The 20,414-nt window shown below is 39.6% G+C and overlaps 1 protein-coding gene across 3 annotated transcripts in view; it reads left to right on the forward strand.

Moving 5' to 3' along the window:
* Positions 1 to 20,414, forward strand: part of CDH13 (cadherin 13) — a 651,169-nt gene that overhangs the window by 453,561 nt on the left and 177,194 nt on the right. For all 3 annotated transcript variants that reach the window (XM_075189159.1, XM_075189158.1, XM_075189161.1), the window contains one exon: positions 2,882 to 3,026. In XM_075189159.1, coding sequence (XP_075045260.1) covers positions 2,882 to 3,026 — 145 coding nt within the window. The remainder of the gene's footprint in view (positions 1 to 2,881; positions 3,027 to 20,414) is intronic.

The raw sequence follows: 20,414 nt of genomic DNA on the forward strand, positions 1-20,414 counted from the left end.
CGTTGTTATGGTAAAGTGATGTTTGCACTGGGTATGCAGATACATTTGTTACTTAATAGGGTGCAATTATTTCCTCTAAATAGCTGCATATTCTTTACATATTCTCTTGGTGCACATTCGGGCTACATGTGGCGTTACTGTAACGTAAGCACACTCTTGTGACAGGGCAACGTTGACAATTGAATATTATTTGTTAGACTATACTCATGAGCCATAAATGTTACAGACACCAAACTTTGGATTAATGGCATGCATCAATGGAAAAATCATGTCGGCACTTCAGAAATGTGGAATATTATGGAATATAGCCTTTTATTTTGAGCACAGGCACAAAAGCAGAATGAAATGAGCCTGCGTTAGCCTAGTAAATTTACTCCAAAGTTTAGAGGGGAGACAGGGAACATGTCTCCCCCTGCTGGCCATAATAAGTACAGCAGTGTTCGTTGATGATAGTCACTGAGCTTTAGGCAGTATGAGATGACATTAATAATAGCTAGGAAGCCGAAAGGGTCTTGAACTCAGCTGTCATTATACTGTACTCCATCCTTGGGAACCAGGCACTGCTGAAGGTCAGTCATGTTATAAGCATAATTGCATTCATGGACCTTGTTCCATTTATTTTTGACTAACCTGGCTTGCATAGAAGTAAAACTCTGTTTTATTGGTATACAAGATCCCTGGCTTTATTTTACATGTGAATCATGGTGAATCTCTTCCGTATATCCTGGTGTAAGAATGAAGAAAGAGGGAAGGGTAACCAAGATTGAGATCTGGTTACGAGACACTCGACTCGATGGCGGATATAACCTGCGTTTAATTTGAATATATAATCACTTGAATCTAAGATTTAGTCTATTTCATTGACTGATCCCCCAAGCAGAGTCTTGGAGGGCATAATGGAAAGAGTCCGTCTGTTTTGGAAGGGTTAAGAGGAAATGTTTTAGTTCCAGTTAACGCTGGTAATACCGGCTGGTTAGGTACACGTTGAGAGATCCTATCCAACCATCATGTATTGCCTTACAAGTCAAGTTGTATAAAGAAGTGTATTTCTTGGAAGACCACAGCTAAGGATTTGGATGGGAACAGTCCCTCCAGGGGAGCCTGTGCTCTTCTTTGCATAGGAGTATTGGCTAACATATAATTTAACTATTTATAAGAGACTATTTGCTTTCCAGCACAAAGCATCTAAGTGATAATTTCCTACTTTTTTTGGCCGGGACAGAGGTTCAAAGGTCAAGACAATGCGATTTATGTCATCACAGCCCTGCCCCCCCCAACTGCGCAAGGATGCAATCAATTCATCACACCAGGCAGAGGGGGGGCATGATAATATGAACTGCGTCACCAGTACCTGCTCTGCGTTTCCTGATGTCACGAATCCCGTTTACAAGGCCCCAATCTGCACTCTTTACAAGATCAGAGATCCGTAAGGGTGGTCTACACTACCCCTGGACATTCCAGAAGAGTAGGCAATTATGATCTAAGGGTGTCCTATGTACATATTAACTGTCAGTGTGTCCGCAGTCATTGTCCGTTTTGTGCCTTTACCGCATGGTTGTAAAGATTCAGTCTGCTTTAACTTAAAAAAATTATGCCTAGCCTATTGCTGCCGTGCGTGGGTCTCTCAAGTAGTTTGCGGGATTGACATCAGAGGTCCTATTGCTTGACATCCTAGATTTGAAAAAGATCTGTGTGAGGGATGTGTTTAGCCGTCAATAGCTGTACTATAGAGTGATGTCTTGATAGTAGAAAGAGAAAACAAGCAAAAATCAAAATATGTCCTGAGTAAATTGTTAAATATGGCAACTGTCAGCAAGGGGATGGGACAGAGAATGCTGGACAAAGTTACTAAATCCTAAACTCTTCAGTTATTTAATTGCCAATAGTGAAATAGTGAATTTATCATGTATTTGCTTTTAAGCCCTGAGGTCGGGGATTTTTCTACCAGGTTGGAGGGGAAGGAATTTTTTTATGGAAAGATGGAAAAATAAACCACAGATGGCTCCTTCTGCCACCTGCATAGTGTGATATATTCCCTTTCGTGTGTTTATATAAGAATGCAAGAATTAATTTGACAAGTATGAACAGTTTGTTTAATTAAACAGTGTAACACTTTAAGAGTTTTGGTGCAAATAAGGAAACTCATTTCATATGTCGGAAATGATTTTGTGAAACTGTCATTAATTTTCTCTGAAAGATTTTCTTTGACACTATTAGATCCCTATATAGATTTTATATTCTGTATATTTTAAATGTTGGGTAAAAATCTAGCTTTGAGTTTTTAATCTGCCTCTAATCTGCCAGTTGCAAAAAACTTTGAACATGAGCCCAATAATTATTTAAACTGCCTGTTGTCGTCAAATCAGTTAAAATTGTTTCCAACCTATCTACCGGTGTTGAAGATTTCCACAACATGTATTTATCAAGGTTGGAAAACTTTGTGTATTATGTTTTTTAGTAGTGGTTATAGCATTATCCTAGTACATCTTGGTGTTTTAAATAATAATATGTTTTTTCTTATGTGAACTGGAGCTCAACGACTGTGTATAATACTGTCTGACTTCCTACGAGTTGAAAAGATTCTGTAATGAAAATAGGGCTCCTAGGTGTCCCCTTTTTTTCAGCATGAATTATTTAGCTGCCATACTTATTTTCCCATAATTCAAACTCCTGATTCATTCAAGTTAGCAAAAGTTGAAATATGTTTCCACAACTGTTTTACTTTTATTTGGGACTTAGAAATAGGCATGGGCTGGATTTTATGGCCTGAGCAATAGGTCATGGGTGTCTCCATTTTTCATTTCAGCATTCTGGGAGTTCTATATATAACGTCATACTTCCCTGACTTATATAACCTTATTATCTCTTCTGTTTCCAACAGTTACGAGTGGAAACCACGGATGAGAGTGGAAAAACTATAGAGGGACCTGTTGATCTGGAAGTCATTGTCATCGATCAGAATGACAACCGACCAATCTTCAAAGAAGGTCCATATGTTGGCCATGTTCTAGAGGGGTCTCCAACGGGTGAGTACGTTCAGGAATATTATTAACATTCCTTATGGTGAATCAATTGATATTTCACAAAAGTCTATGTCTATTTCTAGAATATTTCCAGAATATTCAGACCTAATTATGGATTCTTTCACATAGATCATTCCCATAATGGTTGATTGTACTCAATGAACATAAATACAGAGATGACGAAAGTTAAGATATTATTGAATGGAATAGAAATAACTCAGTAATACATTCTGAAATCTTTACATATATCCATAAACTATTTTTAACACTATTATTCATTTGAATATTAGCTACAATAAAAAAATAATCAAACAATACAAAATATGTCTCCAACACTCAAAAAGTAACAACTAGAAACACCAATTTTCCCGGCAAAAAAAATTAAAGCACCCAAAAAAAGCAAAACCATGATTAAGAGCATTGGTGGGCCAAGGAGAACCTAGCTCACACATAGAAAGTGATTGGGTGTTCTCACGGACTCTATGAGATTGCTCTGTCCTGTGCTGCAGGAGGTTCTTACAGGGGTGTACCTAAAACACGGGAGACGACAGTTATCGTTGTAGTCTCCGTTCCTCTTATAGTGCCAGCCGAAAGCCGGGAGGGTGGATTGGCATTGTTGGGCTCCCCTCACCTCCATACTACCCCTTTAACTCACCACTGGGTGGGAGGTTCCTTTTTTGCATGTTTCACCTTATAGAATAATGCTGTAATGGTTCAGGTGATATCTCATTCCGAGAGATGTGATTGGTTGGATGGACTCCAACGTTATGCCTAGAATTGTGAGTGACAAATGTCAATACGTCATCTGTTAAACTACAATCCACAAGTTGTGATTTGGAGAAAAGAAGGGACACACACACATAGGTTATTTGAACAGAACTTATGTTAAAAAAAAATAATATATATGTATTCACACAGTGTTTTAAAGTGAACTAGTTTAAAGATAAACTGCGATTGACCGCTTTTTGCAGTTCGGTAGTTTTACGGATGGATATGTTAGAGAGAAAACAATGTGCTATATATTCCTTGTCAGAACTGTCTGTGTGATGAACTATTATATAAAACAACTTCTATGTGTATTTTGATCCCTATAGAAACTTATCAGCGTTGTGTGCCTTTTACCACTGTCGGGTGTCTAAATCCAATGACCAAAAAATTAAACTACTCTGCCTGTTGATACATGGATAAAACATCACAGAAAAAAATCTAGGAAGAGAGGAGGCCTTGTATTTAGTAGACCTTTCAGGAGGGAGTAAAACCCAACAAATTAATTGATACTTAAATTAACAATATAAATGATTTTATATTATATACAAAAAAATGAGCGTTTGAAGGTGGAAAGCCCCATCGCTTCGTCCTTCGTAGGTAACTACAAACTTGCCCTGCAGCCCTTAGGAATCATCTCTTATTAAGACAAGCATATAAAACCTACTATGATTATATTAAACATAACACAGATCCAGCTTACATGAGAAAGCCTTCTCTGGCTGAGAGGTAAAGGTCTACTCCATATATGGCGCTGAACACATCTAATTTCCGCTGATTACATTGTACAAATAGGACGAAACTGAATTCAACTCCCAACTGAACCCGTTTATACCACCATGCTTTATAGTGAGCCTGTCATCAGAAACTGACATCCTTCTGTTAAAACTATTGCTAAAACCTCAAGACTACAACACTGCTGTAAACATTGAATTCAGTAAAGTCTATCCAACGTCTTTACAGCTTAAGCCTAAAGAGTTGCAATAAGCAATTACAAATCAGTGATGGAACTGAACACAGCGTTTCCTATTCCCGTTTGGTTCGAGTACAGAATCTGTATTCCCCAAATGATACAACTGCCTGAAAGCATTTTATTTCAGCTAGAGAACACCATTCAAGGGAGCAGATAAATATCTTTACATAATTACTAGGTACAGGGAGAACCAGGACTGTTACAGAGTGCTGCTAACAGAATTAAGAGCACTATTTTGACAACCCAAATAAATGCATCCTAGGGTGGAAATCAAAGAGGATAATCGTTAGTAGAAGAGGTCCGCTAGGCCGCCCACGCAGTAGGTATTGATAGCGATTCGTGGCTTGTAATTATATATTGTTTCCTTTCACAGTAATACGAATGGCGGTCATATGGAGTTCCGTTTTCCTCCGTGTATAAACATTAAATTAGCGACAATATGTTTTATTTAGAGCCCTATAAAATAGGCGTGCACGCTAAATTATAGACATGACAACCAGTAATTGGTTTACAACAAAAAAAAGAAAAGAAAAAGGTATCCTATCAGTGACAATCACCCGGTCTTTATTTATGTATTTATGTTTGGCTGATAAATATATAGTCTTTCTGTATTTTCAGAAAGAGACAAGTTTAATTGCTCAATCTGCCATTACCATATAATTTAATACTGTAGAAAGTTGGTAGGATAATCCTGGGCACATATGAACTAGACAGCTAATAGAAGGACACCTGTTGGTTCTCCATTGGGGAGTATAAACTATAGTTTAGTTCAAATTAGTAGTGTTTTTCTATCCAGCCCTTTAAAAGAGGAAACATCACCAAAAACCAAAAATACCTAATTATGTCAAAGTCCACTTTCCATTAAATATTATTATTGTAGATTTGTAAGATGCCACAGGGCTCTGCAGCGCTGTACAGTATGGAAGACAAGGACATACATAAAACAGGGTCATACAAGGTATACAAAATAAACACAGATATGAAATGGTATGGAGGACCCTGCTCACTAGAGAGCTTACATTCTAAGTGGGAGAGGGCACAGCTGGAACAAGAGGAGCGAGTGTGGCTCAGAGTGGAGATTGGGACAGTTCTGAGGGTGCATTAGTGTGAGTAGTATTATCGGGGATAAGGTCACCTCTATAATAAAGAGATGGGTTTTCAAAGAGTGTCAAAAGATTTGAAGGTTGCGGGAAACTCTGATTGAGCGTGGTAGGGAATTCCATAAGTGGGGAGCAGCACAGGAGAAGTCTTGTAGGCGGGAGTGAGAGGTGGTTACCAGAGACTAGACAAGGTGCAGGTCAGAGGTAGATCTAAGAGTGTGGGAGGGAGAATATTTTGATATTAGATTTGAGATGTATGAAGGGGTAGTGTTGTTGAGGGCCTTGTAGGTAAGGGTGAGTAGTTTGAATTGGATTCTGGCAGACAAAGTGGTGCAGCAGATGTGGAGCGGTGAGAGTGGAAGACCATTAAAAAAATCAATTTTGTGAATGCTGAAGAACCCTGTATGTGGTTTAGAGAACTGTACAAATCACATTGCCCTGAAATAGAGAAGCAGCACTGGAAATTAGTAGTGAGACATTGTGAGGGTATCTCTGGTCTACAAGAAGATGAAAGCTACCCTCACATTTGCCTATGTCAAAGTCCAGAGCCCAAGGAGGAGGTGCGCAGTGTAGCTGGTGAGCAAAGGTTATAGGTAATGGGAACTGGAGGGAAGGGGGCCCTGCTCACCAGAGCTTACAATCTAAAAGGGTTACCAGTTGTCACCGTTTTCTTAGGGACATTTCTAGTCATGGGCTGTGGATTATTTCTACTGTACAATATTATTTTTCTACACAGGATATATTCTATAACAAAAACAAAAAGTACAACCTAGAGCGCTCCAGAAAGTGGCTGCCTAAGATGTAAATCTGAAATGTCACCCACAAATCAAAAAACATACAATCATACCAAGAATGGGATAAACATCTTTAGGCGCTACTTATAATAATATAGGCAAAACTGACACCACATGAGTCCAATTTATGGTATGCAGGTCCAATAAATGTTGAAATGGTTCTTAATTAGATCCACACAATGATGAAAAGGTTTCTTTTATGATGCCAATATCATTCAAGAAGTGCTCATATTCACGACATTGATGTATATGGAAAAAACTAAAAGAAGGTACAATAGTGCATTACCTCCAATATAAATTGTATTCATATAACTGTATAAAATATATATCAAAATTGATACACTCCAAATGCCAGGTAATGGCCGCCTACCAGATTTGGCCGATGGTAATGGCTCATATCATAGTTCTTTTCCAAAGGACTCACTGGATATGGTAGGAACTTCAGGAAGACAAGGAGGTAAGTCCCGGCCTGGAGATCGGAAACTTCCAACGCGTTTCGACCTTCCACAGGTCTTTGTCAAGACATATCTTATCATTCTAATAGAGCAACTATTTAAAGTGCCAAAATATGTCATGTGACTTTCTCAAACTTCTACCACCTGATCTCTTCTAATATAATACTAATACAAATTAGGGAATAATACAATTACTAAGAATGAAGACAGATAATGATCGTTCATTCAATAACCAACATAAGGAAATTGAATGTATTATAAATAAACATTGGGGGCTGTTAAAAATAGATAATATCATTGGGGATATTCTCTCTGAACAATCCTCATAAAATAAACTTTTTCATCATTGTGTGGATCGGATTAAGAACCACTTCAACATTTATTGGACCTGCATACTATATATTGGACTCATGTCATGTCAGTTTTGCATATATTTATTATAAGTAGCGCCTAAAGATGTTTATCCCATTCTTGGTATGACCGGATATATTCTACTTAGTCGGATATGTTCTTAGGACAACCTTTTGGTTGTCCTAAGATTCTTATTTGATTTAATATGCTGGTCATTGATGAGTATAAAATACAGTTTGTTACAGTAATATGTTGGGAATTGCCTGAGAATTAAAGGGTGGATGCCCAAGAGAAAAGGTTTCAAAGAGTTTGCCCGTGTGCATTTAATGACCACAGTTTAAAAAATTACCACCATGATATATGAGCAAATGAATCGCGTCTGTCCACGGATTTATGTATGTATGTTTTGACTTTAATGCGTGAACACACAGAACTGTCATTTTCATGGGGGTAAATGTCAAATAATGATAACCATTTAGTTTCCTCCTGTTTGTTTTATATTTATTTTATTTTACAGAATTATTTGTAAAATGTTAGTAATTTTAAGATATGTATTTGTTGTTGTATTAATTCTATATAGTAGGTGCAGTCATTTAATAACTGTAGAGTGCTTCATAGAAGGGTATGAACCTACAATATAATATAATTGTCTGGGTCAGACTTTATAAGACACTTTCCTTTGACGAGCTCCATTATTACCCGCCCTCCCCGTTCTCCTGAGTGTAAATCCAACTTCAATCGAAATCATGGATTTCTCTGACCGCAGTTTCATTGCGACCCGCAAAACAAACACTAATTGCACAATGACCTAGTTCAACTGAAGTGATTGTTTCCTTCTGGACCTCTCCTAATTCCCCTTCAAGAGTCATGTTATCAAGCCTAAGTGCCAGTATTTGGTATCTGGCTATAAACCCCTATGAGCCCACTCACCAGTTACCTCCATGAGTACTTATCATACAGTAAATAAATTAAGACAGTTGGACTTAAGTGCTAGATGGAGGATAGACACCAGTCCCAGAAAATTATTTAATAATTCACAAGTTTGCATTAATTTTAGTTATGAACGAATCAAAAAACCTAAAACGAGAGCAGTCATTTGATGACTGTGGAGACATTTATTGGGGTTGTAAAATGTTCTGTAACAATGAATTATATCTGTGCTATACAATTTGTGGTGTGGTTCGATTGTTTTATTGTTCATTGGGGACAAAAAATGACATAAACTGTGTGATTCAGGGAGGCGTAAACTTTCTTTTAACTCTATCATAATGTACTTCAGCATGGTCAATATCTAATAATAAATAATAATTGATAGTGCTGAAATTTCTCAGTGTTCCTATGACTTACACACAGTAAGGCTCATTAATATACCAAAATAAATGCACTGCTCCTACTTGTGTACATAGCGTGTTTCAAGGTGTAGGTTCCTTTCCTGGTCTTTGGAAACAGCTATGCAAAATTGCATACAGTGTGGGTTTGCAGAAACTCACATGCTGCTCTGTCCTCACTAACACATCACTCATCTCCTGATATACTCTGTGCTGCTGGGGGACTCTGCTCCTTCCACTATATAACTCTCAGTCTGTGGCTTCCTGCTGCTTCCATTTACCTCCTCACATCATGTCACTGCCCTTGTCACATGCAGCCCTGTCCTCACTAACACATCACTCATCTCCTGATATACTCTGTGCTGCTGGGGGACTCTGCTCCTTCCACTATATAACTCTCAGTCTGTGACTTCCTGCTGCCTCCATTCCCCTCCTCACATCATGTCACTGACCCTGTCACATGCAACCCTGTCCTCACTAACACATCACTCATCTCCTGATATACTCTGTGCTGCAGGGGACTCTGCTCCTTCCACTATATAACTTTCAGTCTGGGGCTTCCTGCTGCCTCCATTCCCCTCCTCACATCATGTCACTGCCCTTGTCACATGCAGCTCTGTCCTCACTAACACATCACACAACTCCTGATATACTCTGTGCTGCAGGGGACTCTGCTCCTTCCACTATATAACTCTCAGTCTGTGGCTTCCTGCTGCCTCCATTCCCCTCCTCACATCATGTCACTGCCCCTATCACATGCAGCCCTGTCCTCACTAACACATCACTCATCCCCTGATATACTCTGTGCTGCAGGGGACTCTGCTCCTTCCACTATATAACTCTCAGTCTGGGGCTTCCTGCTGCCTCCATTCCTCTCATCATGTCACTGCCCTTGTCACATACAGCCCTGTCCTCACAAATCCTAACAGAACTGGACATGTCTCTCCTGCAGAATCGGCACATTTGTTTAAATACTCTGTGAATATTCGTATTCTTTCTAAAGATATCGCTCTGTTTTCCCTTGTGTGCATTTATTTTTAATGGATTAGCAGATAAATATTTTCATGGTTTTCATTGGCCACCATCATGTTTAGAAACAGCGCTGTCCTTAGTTCTTATACATAACTTCTATAGATGCAACACAGATATTATACATATCTGTCTATGGCGGCCATAAAACACATTCTATGTCCCTCACACTGAGATCTTCAATAATTCACTCAGTTCACATCCGTCTTCTTTCCCGAACATGTTAGAGTTGTTTGTTTTCATCTGAGTAAGGTAATATTCATTAATATTGGCAACAATGGAAAAAGGAGGATGTCCTTGCTATGTCATTTCACATTCTCTAACTCTCTTATTGATGTGTGTGTATGAATATGTGTGTGTATATGTGTGTGTGTATATATATATATATATATATATATATATATATATATGTGAGAGAGAGAGAGAGAGAGAGATACACGCACACACGAATACATTTTAATTGTCATGTTTTGTTTACACCTCATCCTCCGTTGTCCTTGGGACATGAATCTCCCCCGCCCCCACACCTATGTATTCTGAATAGGTGAGGACACACATCTGATTAGCTGCAGGCTTTCCCATGACAGAACCTGAGATATTGCTGCTGCTACATTGGAAGTTGCTGTGTTTTTCTCGGGTTACGTTAGATAAAGCCAAGCCGGCTGTTTCAGGTTTTCTTGTACTCTAATATGTATATGTAATTGTTCTGCACCACCAGCACACAAACTGTGCCGCCCGCTCCTCACCGTGTGGTCTCCAGACCTCTCATAGATCCCCCGTCGTAAGAACATATTTATAACAAACAAGCCGGGGTGGGCAATTCATTCTTTGATCACCTAATGTCAAATGAAGGAGCACAGCATCATTGTGAGGACGCCCCGGATTGCTGAGAGAGAGCCCTTCAATTTGGTGTCCTGGAAAAAGCTGGAGAAGGTGCGATGGATTCCCAGTTATTGCCCAATCCTTGATGTACAGAATATTTGTTTAGTCGCGGTTACAAACATTAACAGTGCTCATCATGCTAATAAAGTAGCTCAATTTATATAGATTAGAAATAAATAGAATTATTTAGAATTCAGACGTCATGGAAACTTTTATGGAGTTTCTGGAGAATTGTTTTCATCCAAACACTAAAGCGAATCCCTATCTTGAAGTCAGTGACTCTGTGGGGTCAGAGACTGAATATTTGGTAATCTAAGGGGCAGATTCAATTTGGTGTGAGGCGCCTCGATGTTCAGCTGCTCCTAGTGGCAGCTATAACCGCAGGCACCTCTTTTATATGGATGTGAGAGAAAATGCACGGAGATTCCTGTGGGATCTCAGACGCAGTGCGTCTCCGTGGACTATCCGGAGACACCTTGCGCCAAAATGAATCTCCCCTGAGTGTCACGAGTTTCAGCCCTGAGTTGTTGGTTCTCTGCTCGTCTAGTACAGAGATAATTTTTATTTGAACTGCAGTTTCTTTATAGAGATTTCCTAATGACTAAATTAGCTTCACCAGTTCCTAATCAGTGGCCAATCACAGAGAGCCTCGCGCAAAGCAGTATATCTGCCCAAAATGCTGGCCCTGCTACAAAGGTCCTTTAGTTTTCGAAGATTAGTCAGTAGATTACAGTCTATGGGCCTGAGTCATTAAGGAGAGCAAGCATTAAAAAGGAGTAACTTTACACCTGGGCAAAACCATGTTGCATTGGAGGCTGAGGTAAGTTTAAAATGTGGGGACACATTTATAGTTTTATGTCCTAGATCAACTTTAAATTTCAGTGTGAAAATAAAGCTATCAAGTGTTTGTGTGCTAGGTGAAAAAACAGCCAGTATTTAAGTTATGTGCAAAATAGTAAACTAATTTGCACCCCTTGAATTGTAACATGGTTTGTCTCTGAGAACATTTACTCTTTTTAATGCCTTGCTTTCCTTAATGACTTCTATGATAGTGTAATGCAACAGTAAAATCCATTAATTATTCAGTGAAAAGTCTAAGCTCTGTTTAGGCAACGTTTCCCTCACTTTCTCAAATGATAATGCTGGAGAAATCACCGATTTTGTAACATATTTTTTGTTACAGCTCTATGGGGATAATAAGCGGCAACAACTTGGCTTTTTCACTGCTTCACCAGTTTTCTCTTGTACAGTTAACACCGTCTGTGGATGACTTTTGAATTCTAATGCAACTCCTGCGGTCACATCTTCTCATCCCATGGGGAAAGAAACCTTAGGAATGATATTGCAGGGCCTGGATTTGGAAATATCTCTTTCTGCTTCTGTTGAAGGAGCAAGTCCTTCTCCTCACCTTCTTCCTTGTATATGTTCCAAGTGAGGGGGCTACCTCCTGAACGGTGTCTGCGGGTGGGGTAGCTGTCTGTGTGATCAGTAAATGGTTCCCTCTCATGTGATCGGTGTGTGCAGGAACTGTTGTTATATTGCCATGAACTCCTGGCAATGGACGTCCAGCACACTGAACTGACAGAGCTTTGGGCAAGGGTGGAGAGACATGTGATGCGAACAGACTGCTGGCGTATATGTCTACCACATGAGCCAAGTCTGGCTTCTTCTGTCTGAGCCCGGGGAACTGTCCGCAGTGCTTCTGCTGCGGGGGAGGGCTGCTTGCATTGCATGTTCCATCATGCCCTTCGTGTTGGGCAGAGAGGTGGGCAAAGTCCACAGTGTGAAATGCAGAGGTGGATGGGGAAATTCTTGGACAGCTCCAAAATTTTCTGGTGGGTGGGGGAAGAGGAGACCTGGCAGACAGTGTACTCCAAAGTGGTGGAGGAGAGTGACAAACTGCACATGGCTCCAAAATGCAGGGATGACCCCCAGATCAGCTGGCTTGGGCAGGCTTCCTTTACATTGGTATGAACAGGGGGTAGCAACTACACTGGTCAACAAAGTTGCATTTTATGCCATAGTGTAATGTGCTGACACACACACAGGTTTCAGAACCACGGACAGCTCCAGTGCTGAAGGTCCCTTTCATTGCCTTAGACTGCAGTTTTCTTCAGTGCTGTCCAGGCTAAATAAATAGCAGCAAAACTACATTGTTTTTTTTATTGTTGTGACAAGCAGAACTTTATTTCTATATAATGCGCATTATCCAGTATATTTTTTAATCAGCCCGCCATATCTTTTCTCTTGTCTCTCGTGCCTGTTGATGTATTAAATTCCCCTTGACCCTTGTCTTCCTATGTTTTATGTCACAGCTGTCGGGTATTTTGCATGTACAGATTTTGGCTCCAGTCTCCTTTTTCTCTCTTTTACTTGTTACAATATAACAGTCTGCAGCATTCATTTTTTATGTCACTTGCGCCTGTCTGATTATACCTTTTACTCTCTCCATTTCATTACATTTTGATTGTGCGTTTAGTCCTTGCAAAGTTTCATCGACTTTTCATCTGGATTTGGATACTTCTTTATAGTTTGAATAAGCCTCATTCGGAAAATTGATGCCATTATTTAGTGAAGTAGGTTTGGATAGCTAACCATAAGATAACTTGGTTGTCCCGGAGCCAAGAAATAAACAGAGTGGTGGCAGCTGTTTTGTGGGTTGAGCCAATGTTCATGGGAATGCGACCTGGGATTGAGTGACATCACAAAGTGCCCTATATCTCTACAGTGTCCTACATTACCGGTGGTAGGGTGGCCGTAACTAGGACTCTGTAATAGGGGCGACCGCCCAGTCTGAACAGGTGAGCGCAGTTTATGAATATTTTAGGTTCATTTAGTTAAAAATGAGGGCTAGGGAGCAGGAATTTTCTTTCTCGTTACGGTTCTGTTCAGTAGCATAATACACATTGCATATAATGACCGAAGGTAATGGTGACCCTGGTCAAACAGAGATGTGGGGAACACTTGATAATTAAGGAGGAGGGATAACAATTGTAGGTGATGGTGGAGAATGTACGAGTAGTACTGTAATGTAGAACTGGTGTAAGAACAGTAACCATGGAGAAGAGGAAGAGAGATGTACTAAAAGTTTTAAAGATTTTGAAGGTGAGAAAAGCTCGATATTCGGTTCCATAACAGGCACTGTGTCAGAGATGTCTCCCAGCCAGGCTTGGCTATGAGGGAAGATACGTGTTTTGTGATAGATGGTGATGTCCCTGTTTCCTCATGATTAAAGAAGTTGTTGTTACCTGAAGCTAGGAGGTGCATCGTGCTGTAGCCCGCAGGTCAATAGTACAATCCATCCAGTCATCTTCAATAAAGCATTATGGATGTCTGTTTAAAAGGACTGTATGGATTCAGTTCTACTTTGTTGTGATCTAGCGTCCCTGTTTCAGATAAGGGAGGTTTCAGGGGGGACCGTTTGTTGGTTTTGTCCAGTTTTCCCCAGGATAGTCCCCTTTTTTTTCCCCCATCAGAAAAGCTTAAACTCATAAATCTCATAAACTCAATAAACCTTCCTATAATTTATACGACTCATGCGCCCAAATTATCAGGATACATTAGGGATAGGTTACTACAACTGGTCTAAGCTATTTAGACCCTCCAACCCCCTCCCCTAGAGTAAATGGTAATTGGTTATTTTTATGACCGGAGAAATCTTTAGGTCCCAAGACTGTCCCACTTTTGTCCTTTAAAAATGATGCGACCTCATTTGCTACTCAGGTTGGGGGGGGGTGTCATATTAAAGACAATGGACAGTCCCAACAATGGACATTTCCTTTTAAGTAAAAGAAAATGTGAGGTATGGGTGCCTTTTTAAATTAATGTTTTTTATTTTTAAATTGCAGCAATACCCATACTTTTACATAATTAACAACTGTATTTCAGAATAAGTGGTTTTTTTCTCCAGTAACTGATGAGTTTAATATCTTTAAAGATCTTATTAAGTTCTTATGTTAACACAAGTGGATTAAAATCACATTAATCTGTTTTGGTTTTTTTTCCTGATGTTCGTCATTTCCCCTAATATGAATAATTTACCCTCTGACATATAATAAGGTTTTAAGTCGACTGAGCATTTGGAACAATTGCAGCCATATGAAAAATTATATCCAGGTTGACCAAGGGTGTCTTAGCGGTTAAACCACTATGCAAAAGTCTCTAAGAATTGATACTGATTCAAATGGTAGGTTTCACCTTGGGTGTACGGTAACAGATGTGTATTGTAGACAGCGCTGCATGCTGAGTATGGGAAGGTTCATCTTATGTGGACTTCTGGGGATATAATGTGAGTTTATGGAGACATAAATTATCCAGTGATACGGATATAATGTTCTTTAATCTGTTAAGGATTTACAAAGAGGCATCTGTGTTAAATCACAGCACTGTGCTGGGCATTACACCGTCTTATTCTTTTCGACAGCATGAAGATTAGCCGACGGTCTGGTTTTTATCTTTATTTAGATGAATGTAATATGGTACTTTGGACAGCTTGGCATAACTAAGCCTCATTTTCTTGGGAGTGAAATTAAATTCTTCAGAGTAATTGTCTAATTCTGGGAATCGGGCGCCACCTTCAGTGTCTACCTGGACGGAGTATGAGCCATTTATGTCAACGTGTGCAAAGGAAATAGAGGTCTTGTCCATAGCAACTAGTCAAATTGAATCTGTAGTTTTGTGTGTAGATTAGAAAAGGAAAGCATCTATGGTTATTATGGCAACACTACCTTTTTGCTTTCTACCAGTTTTCATAAAATTCCCCCCTGTAGTTTTACCTTTTTGGCCAAGGACAAGTGGGTCAGACTGGTGAAGGTTTAAATTGTACCTGTGATTCAGATAGGAATTGCCACCTCTTTTGTTCCTAAAAAAATAGCTTCACTGAAGGAGGAGACTTCTCTCTAAAAAGGGACCGAGGCAGAAACTTATTTCCACACTAGGAAACTAAAGGTGGGCCCCTTCCCGAAATGCGACCAGGGTCACATTTGACCTTTATTAAAATGGCCCTACCCATGTCCGATAGGAATCTTGGTTGATTGGTTACATAATAAGCCATTCACATCCGTACACATAAAAGTAATTGTCTACCATCAGGTGACTTTGATGTATTGGTTTGCACATGCCAGTCTGCAGCTTTTACTCATTCAGTTGTTTTGTCTTTTTATATCTCTTCTGTGTTTTTCAGTATGGTCTTTATGTCATCCAGACACAGTTGCTTTTAATTTCCTTTGCGTTGAGCGGCAAAACACCTGGTTTCCTACTGTATCCAATGCACAGCAGCAAAAACAAAGCTTTGATGATATAAATACCTTGGCTAAAAAAACAGAATTGACTTAGAACAATACAACTGTGTATCTATTTGTAATATTTGTAGGAAGGCAGTGGTATACGCCAATAAATTAAAGTCATTTGAAGGTGGACAATTTTTTTTACCTCCTTTAGTCCCCATATGGCTGCTGTCTTGTATTGGCTGGAGAAGGAAGAGTATAGCCTGTTGGATTATCCAAACTCTATGCTAGGTAATAATACAACATAAAATCTATGTTGTACGTGTCAGTGGGCGTCACAGCTTTTAGGATGGTGCCACAAAGAGTGATTAAGCATTGCAGACTCCGCATACAACATTTTCGGATCTAAATCACTTTTGAGTGACTGGGGAGGAGCATTCCACCTTCACGTCAACCTGTCACCATAGGAGTGAATGACCTCTTATGAAGGCTGCAAGCCGAAACGCGTTGTGCCCAAGTGATCCTTCGCGAAAACACCCATTATTAAAAACAAAAAGTATAGAAATACAGATTTACTAAATGTGTATTTTAAGATTTGTCCGAATACTCCATCTGGATTGTACCTTGAACGCGATCCTAACCCCAATTTGCACTTTAAAATGAAGCAGGAGGAGCATAAATGCTAAAATATTATCTTTATATTTACCTCTGGGATGTGATTACTCTTTATCCTAAGCATTTAAGTTTCAAGGCAGTTAAAGAAACTAAAGTACTCTTAGGATTTGGCCAATTGTAGAAGAGACTCCTGGATACAGTGCATCACTATAACTAATCCTGTCTATGTGGTTTTCATTTGTAAAAATATAAAACAAAATAAGTCTCTTACTGTAAATGTAGTATATTTTCCCTTCAAACTGAAATAAGCCACAGACCTGTAATTATTCATGCTCAAATATTTATTATAGAGGAGAAATGTTTCTGGTCATTCCATATGACCTTTTACTTGGTTATGAGAAAGGTCATTCAGTGTGGCCAAAATGTCAGCTCTATATGAAATATTTGAACGCTAACAAAAAGCTGAGAATGTGTTTTATTTCTCCTGTGAATTGTACATTCAGCCTGATGAGCTTTATCGCAAGTAAAACTAATGACGTTTTCTGCGCTAGAGGTGAGCAAAACTATACATTTTTTACACATTTCAACGGAGGAATTTGATCTTGCGTATTCCCAGTATTACTCCAACCACCCCACGCAGCAGAATGAATTGACCTCCGTCTCACCAGCTCTCTCCATAGACTATAAATGAACCAGTAGTGAAACTTGAAGATCTCCATAAATTTGTACATCTGCGAAGCAGCCTCTTCTGCTCTGAAACTGGATTCACGTCATCTCTAGTCTACAGAAACACTATGATATCTGAGAAACAGGCTGGTGTCAGTCCATGGCACTGCAGCCAGAAATGTGTATTTATATGAAAGAGCACTTGAAGTTGACTGATCACAGTCCCTATCATCATTATAGTCTTCATCATTTATTTATATATCACCACCAATTCCGCAGCGCTGTACAGAGCATATTTGTTGTTCGCATCAGTCCCTGCCCCATTGGAGCTTACATTCTAAATTCCCTAACACACAGACAGACAGAGACAGGACTAGGGTCAATTTTTGTCAAAAGCCAATTAACTTGCTCATATGTTTTTTGGTGTGGGAGGAAAAGGGAGCACCCGGACTCAACAGGCTTTGCCTACAACCATGCGCGGCGACGCTGGCTTTCAAGAAGTGAGGTTGTATTTCAGTCATTGGGTAACCAATTGTAAATTAAAGCCATTATAATAATTGCAGCACGTAGCAAAATAGAGATGCCATTTGATCAGAGGGCGAGGGGGGATGAGAGGCTGACAACTTTAGGTCCGGTGGACAAGCTATTGAAAGATGGTGGGGTAGTTCAACCCGTCGATAGCACTGGACATATCCTGTGATATGTGACTCTGCAACTTCACACATCACATGGTCTTAAATGTCTACATATAAAAGTACAAAGTGATGCCAGTAAATGAGAAAATCAGCCTTGGTATGTTGGATGGCAGCGGCGTGACGAATATTCACTATTTAGCGCATGACTGAACAGTGCAGGACCGTGTCAGACTTGCAATTCTGACCGCCCCTTCTGATATAAAGACTTTAAGACTGGCATTCTGGCCCTGTCTGCACTGGCATGATTGGCTGTGTGGCCCTTCCCCCCCCCCCCCCCCCCAGATGGGCTCCTTGTTGTCTTTGGGCAACACTATTAACAGGTATTTTCACTAGGGTCAACTTTGCCTCCTGTAATTGTTTCATTCTTGAAATATGCAAAAATATTTATAATAACTTTTTTTTTTTTAAAAAACATTTAATTTTTTATTAAACCGCTTATAAAAGTCTAAATGAACTGTAATTAAAAAATTAATCTTGAGTGCCAAAAAATCTTCCAATATTTCCACAGGCACAATAACATTTGTTTGGGGGAGGCCAATTATACAGCTAATCCTTTTTGTGAGCATATGACTGGCTACGCGGGGATTGTTCCTTTAAAGAAAGTGTCTTTTTATTGCTAGACGTCTGCCCATTTGTCTTTTTGCTCCGTTTAAGGAGTCACGCAGATACAAATAAATTGAGCCAGCCGACTTCAGCCCATTAGGGAGTGTGTTCTTTTATTCTAAGTATAGGATAAAAATCCTTTTCACTTTATAGAATGACATTCCTTTCATTAGGCGGGACAATAAGCTAATCCAATGGGTATTAAATTGTTCCATTTTAAATATATTACCTGTGTTGCTTGAGTGCTTTCAAACGCCCTGGCTTGGTGGGGATTTGAAGCTTACATTGTTATTTGCTGATATTTACAGTCAAATGAAAATGTTCGGCTGTCTTGTGCCTATGTCGTTAATTTTATTATAAATCTTTTCATTGCAAAATTTCAAACCGGTACATTACGTATTCTGCAAGAAAAGTCATGTGGATGTGTAAGAAAAAGTAGCCTAGGAGTGCAGGGATGAAGAGCTAACATTCTACTCACTTTGCATATCCAGGGTCAACGGGGGTCGGACCTGCCTAGGTTCTCTGGCCTGCGCGTGTAGTGGGAGGAACCATCAACCTGGTGTGGCCCTACCCTCTTCTGTGGCTATGGAAGGGGCCCCAAGGAGTTGCTGTACCGGGACCCGAGATATCTCTTGGCAATCCTGTGCATAGCCATAATTATTATTATCATGTTATAAACATTTACCAGTTTGTTGAATTCTATCCACTAATTTAATTTATACAGGTGGTCTGTGGTGGGAGTTGGGACCATGCTGCCATATAGAACAACATTATAAAATGCTTTCTAGTGAGCCTTTGCTATAAGCCAGGTAAATCACGCAGTCACTATGGCTCTGGGTGCACTACAAAGTCTATAAGGAAATGTTTACTGAATATAATTATAATGCATTTTTTGCATGTTAAATATTTAATTATGAAAATTTGATTAAGTATGAACTTATAAAGTAACAACATACAATATTCAAAATATTGTGGAACAAGGGGTTACAGAAAAAATGCCCTAACATTGTGAATCCAAATTTGACCATACCTCCCAACCACCCATATTTTGATGTGGGGGCCCCTGAGGTGGGGGGCCTCAGGCCTCAGGCCTCATACCTGGACTCACGGTAGTTCCACCACTTGGCAGCAATAGATATCACGTATAAACCCCCAGAAAGCTGTATTAGGTATATATTCTACTCATTAGGTCATTTTGCCAGAGTGAGGGATTATTGTCCAACCAGCAGCAAGTAAGATACCATATAGTATTAGGAAACTGTTTCTACAGTTTCAATATAGCATTTTCTGGTGGAAAGATAGAGCTACTGGTATCCTTATTTGATGTTTGTTCATACCTATGTGGTTTTAGTCTGTGGTTATTTATTCCTTTTGGGAGCATTTATAACATCTGCAAGAAAAACACATGAATTCCATTGGATCTAATTTCACCATCAAATTGAAGTTTAGAGGAACAAAAGTCTGTTTTTCTGATCTACAGCAAGATAAGAATTTCCTGCTCTAAGCTCTGTTCTTCCACTCATGAAAATTAGTCCAGTTAACCAGTGAAAAATGTGTCTAGAAAACATTGTGTGAGCAGCTTAGCATGTTCCAAACCCATCATGGTGTGACTAGATCATCAACATGTTGCACACTTGGCCACTTTACGCTCTTTTTCACTTTTCGATCGTCTGATGACGTCACACACACAAATTGAATTTGTCGGCTTATTTGATTAACCAGCCCAACTCATCTGTTCTCATCCACGTGCATCAGATTGTGATCACTGAGGATGGGGACGTACACGGTGCAAAGGGTTTCCAATGGCATAACAAAATTGGTTTACCAAATTTCCTCAATAGGCAGAAATGCGTTGATATTAGTGCAGGTAAGGTCAATTTATCCTTAAGCAAACGCGTGTAGCCCCAAAA

This window comes from Mixophyes fleayi, chromosome 10 (genome assembly GCF_038048845.1).
Source record: "Mixophyes fleayi isolate aMixFle1 chromosome 10, aMixFle1.hap1, whole genome shotgun sequence".
Classification (NCBI taxonomy): Eukaryota; Metazoa; Chordata; class Amphibia; order Anura; family Limnodynastidae; genus Mixophyes; species Mixophyes fleayi.